The 12,851-nt window shown below is 40.9% G+C and overlaps 1 protein-coding gene across 1 annotated transcript in view; it reads right to left on the reverse strand.

Annotated features, from left to right (window-relative positions):
• Positions 1-9,190: 9,190 nt before the first annotated feature.
• LOC147432994 (uncharacterized) overlaps positions 9,191-12,851 on the reverse strand; it is a 100,630-nt gene continuing 96,969 nt past the window's right edge. The window contains exons 2-3 of the mRNA XM_086492745.1: positions 10,206-10,273; positions 9,191-10,124 (exon numbers count right to left, since the gene is read on the reverse strand). Coding sequence (XP_086348871.1) covers positions 9,539-10,124; positions 10,206-10,273 — 654 coding nt within the window. The 3' untranslated portion in view covers positions 9,191-9,538. The remainder of the gene's footprint in view (positions 10,125-10,205; positions 10,274-12,851) is intronic.

Consider the following 12,851-nt stretch of genomic DNA (forward strand, 5'->3'; position numbering starts at 1 on the left):
TGTTGAAGCTCTTGGACTCACTCAATAAAATTGCGGATCACAAACCTGTCAAACTTTAGAATCTTTTTCTCTTTTGGCACGCCATGCAGCTCTAGTTCTCCCGCTTCTAGATTTCTCCCTTTTTTCTACAAATCATTGAAAAAGGTTGTGCCAAGTAGCATGGCAATTGGACTGCCATTCACGTCACATCTCACATATGGGGTGGTGCTTGAACCTTGGGCATGCATGTTGGTGCACTAGCTACAAATGCATAGCATTATTGCCTACATACAATCTCCACCCCTTCCCCCCCCCCCCCCCCCCCCCCCCCCCCCCCGCCCCCCCTCCCCCTTTCCTTAAAGAGAATATTTCATCCTGAAACAAAAATGGAATCTCTACCTAATAGGACTATGATGTTCTTAAAAGAATCATTCACATCTGCATCATTTCACTTCACCAATTTCTTTTTTATATTGTATGTTATAAGGATTATAAATCTTTGGATCTTATAGGGCTCATGTGGAGCTATATATGGTTGTACAAGCTCCACTAGGGCAAACTACATTCTCCTATGGATGAAGGATCCTTCAACCTGCTAACTTGAAATAATGAATGTACTAGGAATCTCTCGTACAACTCAGGTTTGTAAGTCATGTCCCCTAGGAATTTATGAGATGTCTGATTTTGCTTGGAAAGGTTTACTAAATTTTAATCAACTTATTACAAGAGGAGAAGAGAAAGCATGATAAAGAATCACAGTCTTCTTCAAGGTGAGGAGTCTACCTAGCCTCAACGTCCAAAGCAAGGTGTCACACATGTGGAACATTTCCAAAGATTTCTACAAGAAGAAGAAGTGTATCCATTGTGGAAAGATAGGCCATCCACCTATTAGATTTTTTGGCAAATATCAACCAAAGAAGAAGGCCATCGTCGACAAGGAGATCCAAACTGAAACCAATGTTACAAAAGGACAATATAATGAATATAAAGGAAGTTGTCTCCTTTGATTTTGACTCTAATATTTTTAAAATCAGTACCTCTACCTATCACTTTGGTATCCTTTTGGAGATAGCCATGGGTTTTATGAATCATTATGGAATTTATGATTATGAGCCTCTTAGGCAACTATGAGCCATTGGTTTGGCACCAGAACATCTAAAAGCTCATCTATCAATTTTTTATGGAATTTACATGCTTTGAGGGATTTCTATGTTTTTTGTGTGGTCTGTAGTCCTCGATTGATTTAGGTTTGAGTTGCATGTAGACCAAGAATGGTTTTCAAAATAGTGGGCCACATTCCAGGGAGTAGTTTCTAGTTATATAAGTTATAAGAACATTGTCCAAACAAATTTCATCCACAAAAATCAATTTAAGATAAGGTAGCAAAGCACATACCCGATAAATGTCGCCCTTGTCAGAAGCACAAGAATAAGGCCACTATAGTCTCTCGACAATTTAAAGGTTCAACACAAATATTGTGTTATAGTGCATGTGACAGTTATCCAAATGGTTCATTACCACCACTTTGAATTATGTCAAAGATAGGTCCAATTATAGGATAGTATGCATTTAACGGGAGGAACCAACCCCATGTAAGTCCAAAAACGCATGTAAGTCAGGAGGCAATGGTCGCCCCTTGGGATAAGACAAGCCAATATGTAAAGTGTCACTCAAGTAGCAAAAAATTCTCTTGACAGCCTGCTAATGCTTAGACCCTCGGCTATGCATGAATCCACTGACCTGTGAGACTACAAACTAAATATCCGGCCTCGTGTTACATACATAAATAAAGAAAGCAGCAACAATTTGCTAAATAATGACACGGCAAGATCACCAACATCATGAAGACTCAATTTCAAACATGTTTCCATGGAAGTGGCAATAGGTTTGCAATCCTCAAGTCCAAACTTACATAGCAATGTCTCTATGCATCTTGTCTGACACAAGGCAATACCACCAACACACTGCTTAAACTGTATCCCCAAGTAATGATGCAATAATCCCAAATCTTTCATCTTGAGAGTAGCAATCAAATTAGCCTTAAATTCAGCAATATATCTCTCATTTGGTCCAGGGATCAACAAATCATTCACATAGAGAACCACAATGAGAAGTACATCACCCTCATGGTTTACATACAATGTGCTTTTCTATTGGACTATAACGAAAGCCTCGTTTGACCAAATGAGTGTCAGCCTTCTCATACCAAGCACGAGGAGATTGCTTCAACCCATACAAAGATTTCTTACACTTGCACACTTTATCTTCCTGCCCTTTAATGACAAAACCACGAGGCTACGTCACATAAACTTCCTCAAATATTTCACCATTAAATAAAGCGATAACAATGTCTGATGTACATCCCAACCAAAATGATTTGTCAATGCACATAGAAAGTGCATAGTAGTCAAACTACAAGTGGGAGAAAAAGTCTCTTCATAATCTGTGCCTTTTTGTTGTGCATAACCCTTTGCCACAAGTCGAGCCCTATAGCGATCAATCTCACCATCTGGCTTGCATTTCAACTTGTAAACCCACTTTGTACAAATGTCCTTTTTGCCAAGAGGCAAATCACATAAAGTCCATGTGTCATTTTCTAGAAGTGCATCATATTCTGATTGTATGGCAGCCATCCAATTTTTTGAATTTTGTGCTTCATCAAAAGACAGAGGTTCCTCAATATCACATAAGTTAGACACAGCCAAAGCATAACAATCTAATGCATAAGATGCATGGCAAGAACCTGAATGACTACAACTAGACAAAGGTGCATCCAATTTACTGTCACGCAAAGTAAGCACCAACCATTTAGGCATACCTCTAGCCTGCTCATTCTCAGCCCTTTCCTCATTAAGTAGATCATGTACATCTGCATCAGTAATAGACTGATCTGTAACATTTTTAGAAACCCCCACAGGCTATACATTTTCCTCATTCAAATTAACATTCAAACTTCCACCACTGAAAAGAGGCAACAAAGTGTCATAAATGTCCTGCGAGCTTACATTATTGTCTCTAGTACACGACAGCAACGGCTGAGCAGAATCTTCCACAAACACAACATCTCATGAAACCAAGATACGCTTTGTGTCTGGATGATACAACATATAACCTTCACCTTCAGCACTATAACCAACAAAAATACATTTGACAGTCTTATCATGCAATTTTTTGTGTTGCATTTGTGACACCAAAGCATATGCCAAATAGCCAAAAATGCGTATGTGCTCAATAGAAGGATTTCTATTATACCATGCTTCATATGGAGTCATAGATTGCAAAGATTTTGTAGGACACCTATTAAGTACATAAGTGGCACACATAATAGCCTCAAGCAAATGAATGTGGTAAAGCTTTTCACCATACATGATGCCATTTTTGTAAGAGACCTGTTTTTCCTCTCAGCAGCACCATTTTGTTGAGGTGTATACGGCAGTGTACATTGGTGTTTCATGGGACATATATTCTCCCCCTCGATATAAACGGAGGGTGCCATAGTACATTTCGAGACATTTTCATCCATAGCCAGAAATTGTTTCAAGCACATTAACACTTCGGACTTCGCTTTAAGAGGATACACCCATGAATGCTTGGAGTAATCATCAATGAAAGTCACGAAGTAAAGGTAATTGCACAAGGATGGAGTTTGCATGGGCCCACAAACATCACTATGCACAAGCTGCAACCTCCATGCAACCCTAACTGAACCATCCTGTGGAAACTTGGAACGTTGTATCTTACCCAAAATACAGCCTTCACAAACATGTTGGCAGGTGCTTCAAGAGGCGGCAAAGAAGCAACCATATTAGATTTATGTAAACGTAGCAAACTAGCAAAATTCAGATGCCCAAAATGAGCATGCCAAAGTTTTCATATGAAACAACCTTTGTATCCACAATAGCATTTGCAAAAATTTTCCCACACTTGTATACAAAGTGAGATTATATAGCCCCACAGCATAAAATGCCAATTTTATCACCAAAAAAAAGATCGTGTATTGTACATCTGTCATCCAGAAATTCGACTACAGGACCAAGTCTAGCAAGTACAGATACAGACAAAATATTCTTCTTGATCCCAGGTACATAAAGTTTATCATCAAGCGTGAAAGAACTTCCATTTGCAGCAGTTAGCACAATCTTTCCAACTCCCTTGATCGAATAAAAGGCATTGTTGGCACAAGTGATTGAATTCCCATGAGGGACATCCTCGAGAGAGGTAAACAAGTCACGATGAGAGATAATGTGCTTTGTAGCACCGTGTCAAAGTGCAACAGACAAACATGCATCATAGACAAAAGGATCATAAGTGCATTTTGCACTAAAGCCCATTCTACATCAACATCAACATCACACTCTCCTTTCATAGAAGACTCAACAATAGCTGCACTTGTAATGGAACCAACATAAGTAGTGGAACTAGCCTCTTTCTTCTTAGCCTCTTTGGCCTTTAACTTAGGACATTGCTTGATCAAGTGATCATTAGCTTTACAATAATGGCAATGCATCCTTTTTTGCCCTTTTCACCAAAATTTCCAGACGAATTTCTGTCAACATAAGCATTAGGAACAGGTGGTTTACCACTCGTTGAAGAACCATGAGAAGTGGCTACATTGTTGTTATCACCTTTTCTTTTAGCAGCAATAAAGGCATGTTCAACTGCATACTGTCTAGTCCTTTTTTTTTTGGAAAGTGATTCTTGCAACAAAAATGCACATAATGCATCAAACTTGACAAGTTCTAGATTTCCGCGGGTCATAAGTCTCCAAGTACTAGCAAACGTATGGTAAGAATCTGACAAAGCATCAAGAACAGTCTACACAAGGGAGCTATCAGAAATGGCTTCGCCTACAAAAATAAGTTGCTCATTGATATTCTTGACACCATCAATGAAAGTGTCCATATTAGCTTCTTCATACATCATCTTTGACTCCACCTCTTTACGCAGAAATGCAATTTTTGCCTCATTGCGACTTGCATAAAGACCAGCCAGAATATCCCAAGCTTGTTTTGTAGATTTTGTTGAACATATGTGAGGAGTAATAGTGCGCTTCATAGAAAATGCAATCAATACATGAGCTTGCGCATCTTTTACATCCCAACAAGCTTGCTCAGCCGTAGGCAAAACAGCTCTGGCAGCAACAATCCTGCCACCAAAACCTACAACATCGCCAACATCCTCTAAACTAGGACGTACATCAATTCCCTGCACAATATTCTAGACACCCTTTGACACAAGGACATGTTGCATCATATAAGCTCACATAGGATAGTTGTTCCCATCCAATCTATCCTCAACAGCAAACATCTTGAACACATTTGTGTTGTTGTTAGCCATGGTAAATGTTGCACCTGATGTGAAAACTGCTCGAAAAGAGAAGAAACAAAGCGAGAACAACACGTGATATATAGCACAAACCGTAGAAGACTGTAAGGGACCTGTTATGCATAAAACGGCAATGACAAAAAATTTGCACAAAATGACGAAATAGACTGCACAGTACTATCTGCAGTGGAAATGGAGGACAAAATGAGCCCTAGAAATCGAAGCTAATAAAAATCGAAGAAAGTGAGCAAGTGTGTGCTGCTGCTGGCGGCTAAGCCCGGGAGGACGCAACCTGCTCTGATACCAATTGTTGGAGTTAGGGTTGCAAGAAAACACACAGGAGAAGACAAAGAAAGCTCAAGGCACACAACAGAGTATATTACTTAGTGTGAAATGGAAAGATAGATAGCCCTAGAGTGATGGCGTATATACAATGCACGAGGGAAAAAACCTCCTAGTGAGGGAAAAAATGCTCCGGCGGTCCTAAGTGTGTTCACACACATCACTACTACATGTACATGGTAACAAATGTCAACAATCAAAGTTAATGTGATGGTGATCATTGGATGGTGAGAGGAGCAAAGAGGAATTGCACGTTTTCTCTACCACTCCCCTATGGCCTTCTTGGCCAAAAAGGTAGGTAAAAAGGATAGGAGATGGACCTTCATGAAAGGACTCTTTCACAAAGTAAAATATTAAAAATTATTTCATTGAGTCAATGATTCACATCATGGATCCGACTTCTATGAATGCACCCCTTAATCTCTTGTTCTCTAAGGCCTTTATGAGCACGCCAAAAATGTTTCCCCCTAGTGGTTTTGAGTTATGAATTTTCTTTCATCCTAGTGTTTTTGATAGGCTTTGTCGCTCTTATTGAAGTAAAAACTAGTCCCAGGTTTGCCAGTGAAAAGCATAAACTAGACAAACTCAAATTAGCCTTTGGGCTAGAAATATATGGGATTCAATGGTCAAGAATTCAAACACCCTCTTATCCTTCCTTTGTGAAAATCAATCCTTCCATGTTTGCCAGTGAAAAGCATAAACTAGACAGACTCAAATTAGCCTTCGGGCTAGAAATATATGGGATTCAATGGTCAAGAATTCAAACACCCTCTTATCCTTCCTTTGTGAAAATCAATTTCAAGCTTGTCCTTTTTCCAGAGCCAATCTACTTTTCAAAAAAGAAACCATTGACTTTTCATATTGACCTTTTACTTCCTTCTTCTAAAATTTGATGTTGCAGACTATAAAAGAGTAAACCCTCGCCTAGTTCCTAGGCTTCCTCATGTTTGAATGCCCCCCTTGCATATATACCAATCATAGGACAAACCACTCATTTTAATATTTCTAAGCTCGGTTTGTACTCAAAGATTGTATTTCCTTTTGGAAACCATAAACTTCTCTTTTTCTATTCTAAAAAGGATCCAATTAGAAATCTTGGATTAATGATAAGCAAAAATAGGTTTATTCTTTAAAATGTCAGTTTAAGTAGCCCTCCCAGATATATCCTCTTCCTAATGTGTGCTCTAGGGAGTCATTTTTCATGGCTCTTGTAGCCTTATAACTCCTTATATCTTGGTAATACTACATCAGCGATTCGCCCTCGATGAAGCACTCAATTCACTACCAAGAGCAAAACTATTCTAGAACATGGTGGAGAAGTGGCAATTTCAATTTTAGACACAGGTGTAGGGATGAATATTATAAAAAAAGTACTGAAGGATGCAGGAAAAAAATGTGGAAAAAAAGGGAAAAAAGAACATTAGGGAGATTGCACACAATGTTACAATTAGCTAAACGCAATCTAGGATTGCTTGAGTACATAGTCGTGACAAAATATGGCATAGACTATGAGCACATTTTTGCCATATTATTTTTGTAAGTATAACAAATGCAAGGTCATCTTAGGAACGCCCATCATGCGACAATTCATGGATGTTCAAAATATCAAACTTTGCCATGAGGGTGAAACTATGAGAGTGAATTTAATGAGACACAATTATCTAAATGTGGACATACTACCTGTAGCTCAACTTGAACCAACTACAAGCTCAAGGGATCAACTGTCAAGAAAATTAATGAGGGTGAGAAAAAGTTTTGGCTCTTCAAAGCCAAAGAGCTAATCCTAACCATAATTGAGGTCTTGAACATTGACAACCAAGCTCTAAAAGATGGGGCATATGTGATAGATCCTTTCTCAAAGGACAAGATAAGATAGCAAGAGTGGATGGATGTACTTCGCACAATAGGCACGCGCACTCAACATTTAGAATGGATTTTTTGTTATGAGGACATACTTGATATTGTGTCAATTAGGGTAAATGCACACATGGAGAGTGATTATATAGACGTTGGTGAGCATCTAGGACAAGGAATCCTTTAGGTCTTGAATAGAGACACATAACAAAGAACTTTACATATAGCTCTTGTAATATAAAGGATCTCACATCTCCTAGTGAAAAATCTCCAAGTCTCTCCAAGATGTTGGTCGGTGAAGCCAAACAATAGCAAAAGGAACATAACGTGAAATGAGGTGACAAACAAATTCTGGATTAAAAGGGGGTTACAGGGAGAACAAACCTCACAAGAAAAAGGATATACCTATCAATGAACAAGCTTACACATACATATGAATTAGGTAAGGAATAGGGTGCAAAATATATACTACTCATGCCACAAAAGAACAAAACTATTTGTGAAAGAGACACTTGACCAAGGGCAAGGTATGTGATGTATAAAGTTCATGTTTCAAAACATTTTGTATGTACAAAGAAAAGTACGAAAATTCATTGTTCACAATGAAAGTGAAAAAGAAATTTGTCTTCCTTCATAGGTGCACAATGACATAATACAAGCGACTACCGAAGGAGGATCCTCACATACATTGTTATCCACATCCTTTTTTTTATGTATTGTACGACCAACAAAAAAAAAAAAAAGCTTTAGATGCTAAGATGCTAAGGCTATCCATTTGATATTTCAATAGCATAAGAATAAAAAAACCTCGAAGGTTGGATTGTACTCTTTACTCGTCAATTGTCAATCCTAGTAGCCAGTTAGCACATGTTCAATCACCATGGACCTATCAAATTCAAGAATTGAACCAAGAAAATTTGCAACGTACCTACTGACAACAAAAGCTGATTATCTTCCAAATCATAGGACCAAAAATGTATACTGCAAAGAATACCTTTACATCCAAAAAAAATACCATACCCGGTCGGTATTTGATTATTATAATTGCAAATTGCTAAATATAACCAATTTTAACCCAAGAGCCCTCTGTTCCCAAACAACATTGCAGATAATCAGAGTCTCAAACCAATTGATACAGTTTTTTAACCAAAGAGAGCCAAAAATCATGGCAATTGCATACACACAGAAATTTCCAAAGTACTCTCAAGGTTTTAGCATGTGAGGGAAAAATTAGATCTCTGCAATAATGACAATCTATATGTGTGTATGTGTGTGTACTTGTGCGCATACATGCAATAAGTCAGAGTGTTTGTTTGTTAAAGCAGACCTGGGTTGCATCCCCAAAAAGGCCTCCTGAAGCCAAGCCAAAAAGATACAAAAGTTAGACCAAGCCATTTGATCTCATTCGCCATACGATGCTTGAAATGAAAAATAGCAATAACCCTTCAATTGAAAGGCAAAAAGAAAGCCGAAGACACCACTTGCAGCACCAAAAGATAGCTTAAGTACTTCCATAGACATGCGTAGACACTTGTTAAAGGAGAGAAAACCCTAACTGGCACCTTCACACACTAGTGCAACCAATGCTGCAGCTGGCTTTTCTTGAAACAAAGGCATGATCAAATGTCTACCCTCAAAAGAAAATATCACTAAAAATGTGCTTTTTGAGAAGAAAAAAGAGAGATACCACTAGAGAAAATTTCCTCTTAATGATCAGAAATTTAAACTTTTTCATACTATATGCATCCTGCTTTTCCAATGCTTTTAGAAGATCCACTTGTCTATTAGATTTCCACAGGCAATCCTTCAAATCTTGTCGGTTATCAACCGTGTACATCACACTGGGCTAGCTTGCTTGTACCGTCTAAACGATCAAATTTCCGCCTCTAGAGGATCACCAAAGAATCATTGCATAGAAATTCTGCAAGAATCAGTTGCTATATAAGGTATGCTTTTGGTCCTTTACGATCTTAAAGCTTCAGATCTTTTTAAGATCTATGTACACAAACTTGCTAAAAGAAAGAGCAGAGCACAGAAACTAGCGCATGAAGCGATTCAGCTCAGCATCCACTTCCGCAAGTACTGCCATTATGTGCTCATGTAGCCCCTCCCAAGCAATGTACTCATGTACCTCACCCATATTTTGAATGACAACATTCCTACCTGCAGTGCTACCTTCTCCTCTAAAATCAATGCCCCGACCAGTCCGCCAATTTACAATGGGGTTCCTATCATTGATAGCTGCGCTTGCCCTTGCATCCTTTTTGGGGCCCCATCGAATATCTGCCCTGCAACATGGGCAGCATGCATGATTGCGTTTGATCCAAGGAGTAAGGCAGTCTACATGAAACTGGTGCTTACAAGGTAGCATGAACAACTTATCTTTTGCAACTAATTTTTCGAGGCATACGGGGCATTCCGATTGGTCTACGTCTGCTTTAGCCTTGCCCCATAATGATGAAGAGGGCTTGTAAACCATTTTGCGACACTTGCGCAGCACTGCCGCTGTATCTACACGCTCAGGACGCTTTTCTTCTCGCTCTCTATCTCTGTTTGTTAACAATAACCAGTCTGTGAAAAGCCTGTCCATAACATTGACCTCATATGCAAGGGATTCACTGGACCTGAAAAAGCAATAAGATCCAACACATTCTTGATGGCCTAGTAAATGAATAGTCTTTTAAACCTCTTACACAACTATTTACCTGGATCCAGCAAACTCATCAAGAAGGTTCCAAATGTCCATGGGCAGCACTGGATGAGAACTGCCACCCTGGATTGCAATGGAGGTTCTCAATTGTTTTCAGAAATAGAGGCTTAAACATTCAAAACATTCAAAAAGATATATACCTTCATAAGGTCTCAAGAGGCTTAAACATTCACAAAAATACAAAAGCAAGAGACACGACAAAACAGATAAAGAAAAAGCTAAATCATTTAATTGTTACTTAACAAGCATACATACAAACAAACCAGTACTCGCTGCGCTAACGCCCCCGCCCCCCTTCCTCCCTCGTGCTGCGCGCTGTTTGCTCTGCCCGCTGCCTGCCTTGCGCCCAGCTGCTCCCAGCGCGAAGCCAGCCCGCCTCAGCCCCGCGCTCCCCCAGCCTCAGCCTTGCGCTCTCCCACCCCTACCTCGTGCCTTCGCGTCACATTCTTAACCTTATCCGCCTTCGCGTCACACTCTCAGCTCGCAGTTAGGCAATTTTTCAGCCTACTGTGGTTTAATCGTTACCATCGCCCTTCTCGATTCAGCAGCAGACACAGAATGGCGGATTCTGCTCCACCTCAGAAGGACTCTACAGCAGCCCCCTCGCCCGACACCGCGGAGCCGGTCCTATGACTTGCTCTCTCGCCAAAAGAGCAAGCGAGCTTGATAGCCGAAGTGGAACGCTTGCAAGCCACTTCGGTTATCTGCAAGATCATAGGCACTCGGCCCAGTCGGGGCGAGGTTCAGGATCTACTTCAGGCCCGCCTTCTCTCCGATGTGGGCAAAATCACCGATATCCAGATCCTCGGGAGAGGGTACTACCAGATAGAGTTCAAGTCTCCAAAGATGACGGCCAAGGTGATTTCGATGAGCCCGCTCGGCATTCGAGCAGATCAATCTTACTTCAGACGATGGCATCATGGTTTTGACCCTACTACAGATGTGCTTGAGGAAGAGGCCGACTTGCCGATCTCGGACTATTTCCCAGGCCTGAGGCGAGAGTACCTCCCTCTTCTCCCTAAGATCGGTTCCATGTTCGGACAAATCTGGAGTCTCCACTGCAGCTTCAGTTGTGGCCAAGGCCGTAGGTTTACCTACTGTGCGGGTTCCTGTTCAAGACACACACTCCCTCTCGAAGATGGTGCTGCTGAGAGGGGGTTGGATCAGACAGAGTGTGGAGTATACAGGTCTCCCGAATTTACTGGTAGCACGGAGAGAGGCTCACCCTGCTGCAGCACCTCATTGGCAAGAGGAGGGTCTCACAATGGGCGAGGTTGTGAGATGTTAGACAGCCCCGGCGAGTCACTTTGTTCCAGTGGCTAGTTGCACACAGAGCTACAGTAGTGAGGAGTTGGCTTGTACATAGTGGCCTCTCGGCAGCTTGTGCAGCTTGTGACCATCCTTTGGAGAGTCAGCGTCACTGTCTTTGGGACTGCCCTATGGCACAACAGGTTTGGCTTCGTGTCCTTCGGCTGATGCCAGCTCTTTCCACAGCTTGGCAGTACACTTGGGGGGCAGCTGCTTGGTCCACTCCCACAAGCCCAGCACTACAGTTTGAGCTATCCTCCACCACCAAGATGTTAGTAATACAGGGGGGTCGACCTACACTCCAGCCTGCTACAAAGCTTACTCCACAGGAGTAGTGCAGTGAGAGAGAGGAGTGTTGGGAGCTCGTCTGTGGCACGACACTCTAGGTTATCTGGCGGGCCCGCTGCTTCAGCATCTTTGAGGCTCGCCTTGTACTACCAGTAGAAACAGTTCGAGATTTTTGGCTAGAGTTGATCCATACTCTCAGGGGACAGTTCGAGAGACTCCAGGGTAGCTCCGACCGCATGTGGGAGCGTAGAGAGGCATTCCTTCGACTCTAGTGCCCTGGGCCTTTCTTCACCATGGTCCAGGGTGTGCTCAGATGGCACTATCGTCCACCTGTGTGGCTTTTCCCTCCCCCCATCCCCTGATTTAGCCTCATTGTACATATGCTGTTTGTTCATTGGGAGAGTCTCCCCTTATGATTGTTGTAGCCCTCTCTAGTAGAGGAGGTTGTAGCTCTATGGGCAGTTTCATTAACTAATAGAAGGATCTCTTTCTCGTACAAACCAGTATTCACTTGAAAATGCTTTTGGAAAAGGCTTATATAAGCCTTTTCAAGTTGAAGAAGCTTACTTGACTGAAACTTGGAAACAAATACTCAACTTTAAACAAACAAGGATAAGACATTACAAGGACTTAAGACTGAAAAGAAAAACTACTTTGTACCTACCTAGAAGAGGTAAAACATAACCAAACAAGTACAAAGTTGAAAACTTAACAATATGCGCCTTTAACTTCGCTGCTTGTCCAAACACGGAGAATAAAACTATCACCTTTAGCCAACAGCTATGACATCCCTCCTCACATCATCAATGCCCAAGAGTAGATGCAGGTTTGTACAGAGTGAGTTTGTGATCAGAACGTACTACATAACACCAATGAATTGAGTTTCTATCACACTTCGGAGCTAATGGGCATACTCAGCCAAGATCAAGGCTAGCACTTGTCAAGTATGAGTAAAAATACTAAAGCTCTACAGTTCTAAGCAACAAATTAGTGTGTTACTAAGCTAAGGACTTTTTTAATCTCCCCACTTTTATTAAATTTACTA

The sequence above is a fragment of the Adiantum capillus-veneris genome, chromosome 20 (genome assembly GCF_014529385.1).
Source record: "Adiantum capillus-veneris isolate H3 chromosome 20, ASM1452938v2, whole genome shotgun sequence".
NCBI classification, from domain to species: domain Eukaryota; kingdom Viridiplantae; phylum Streptophyta; class Polypodiopsida; order Polypodiales; family Pteridaceae; genus Adiantum; species Adiantum capillus-veneris.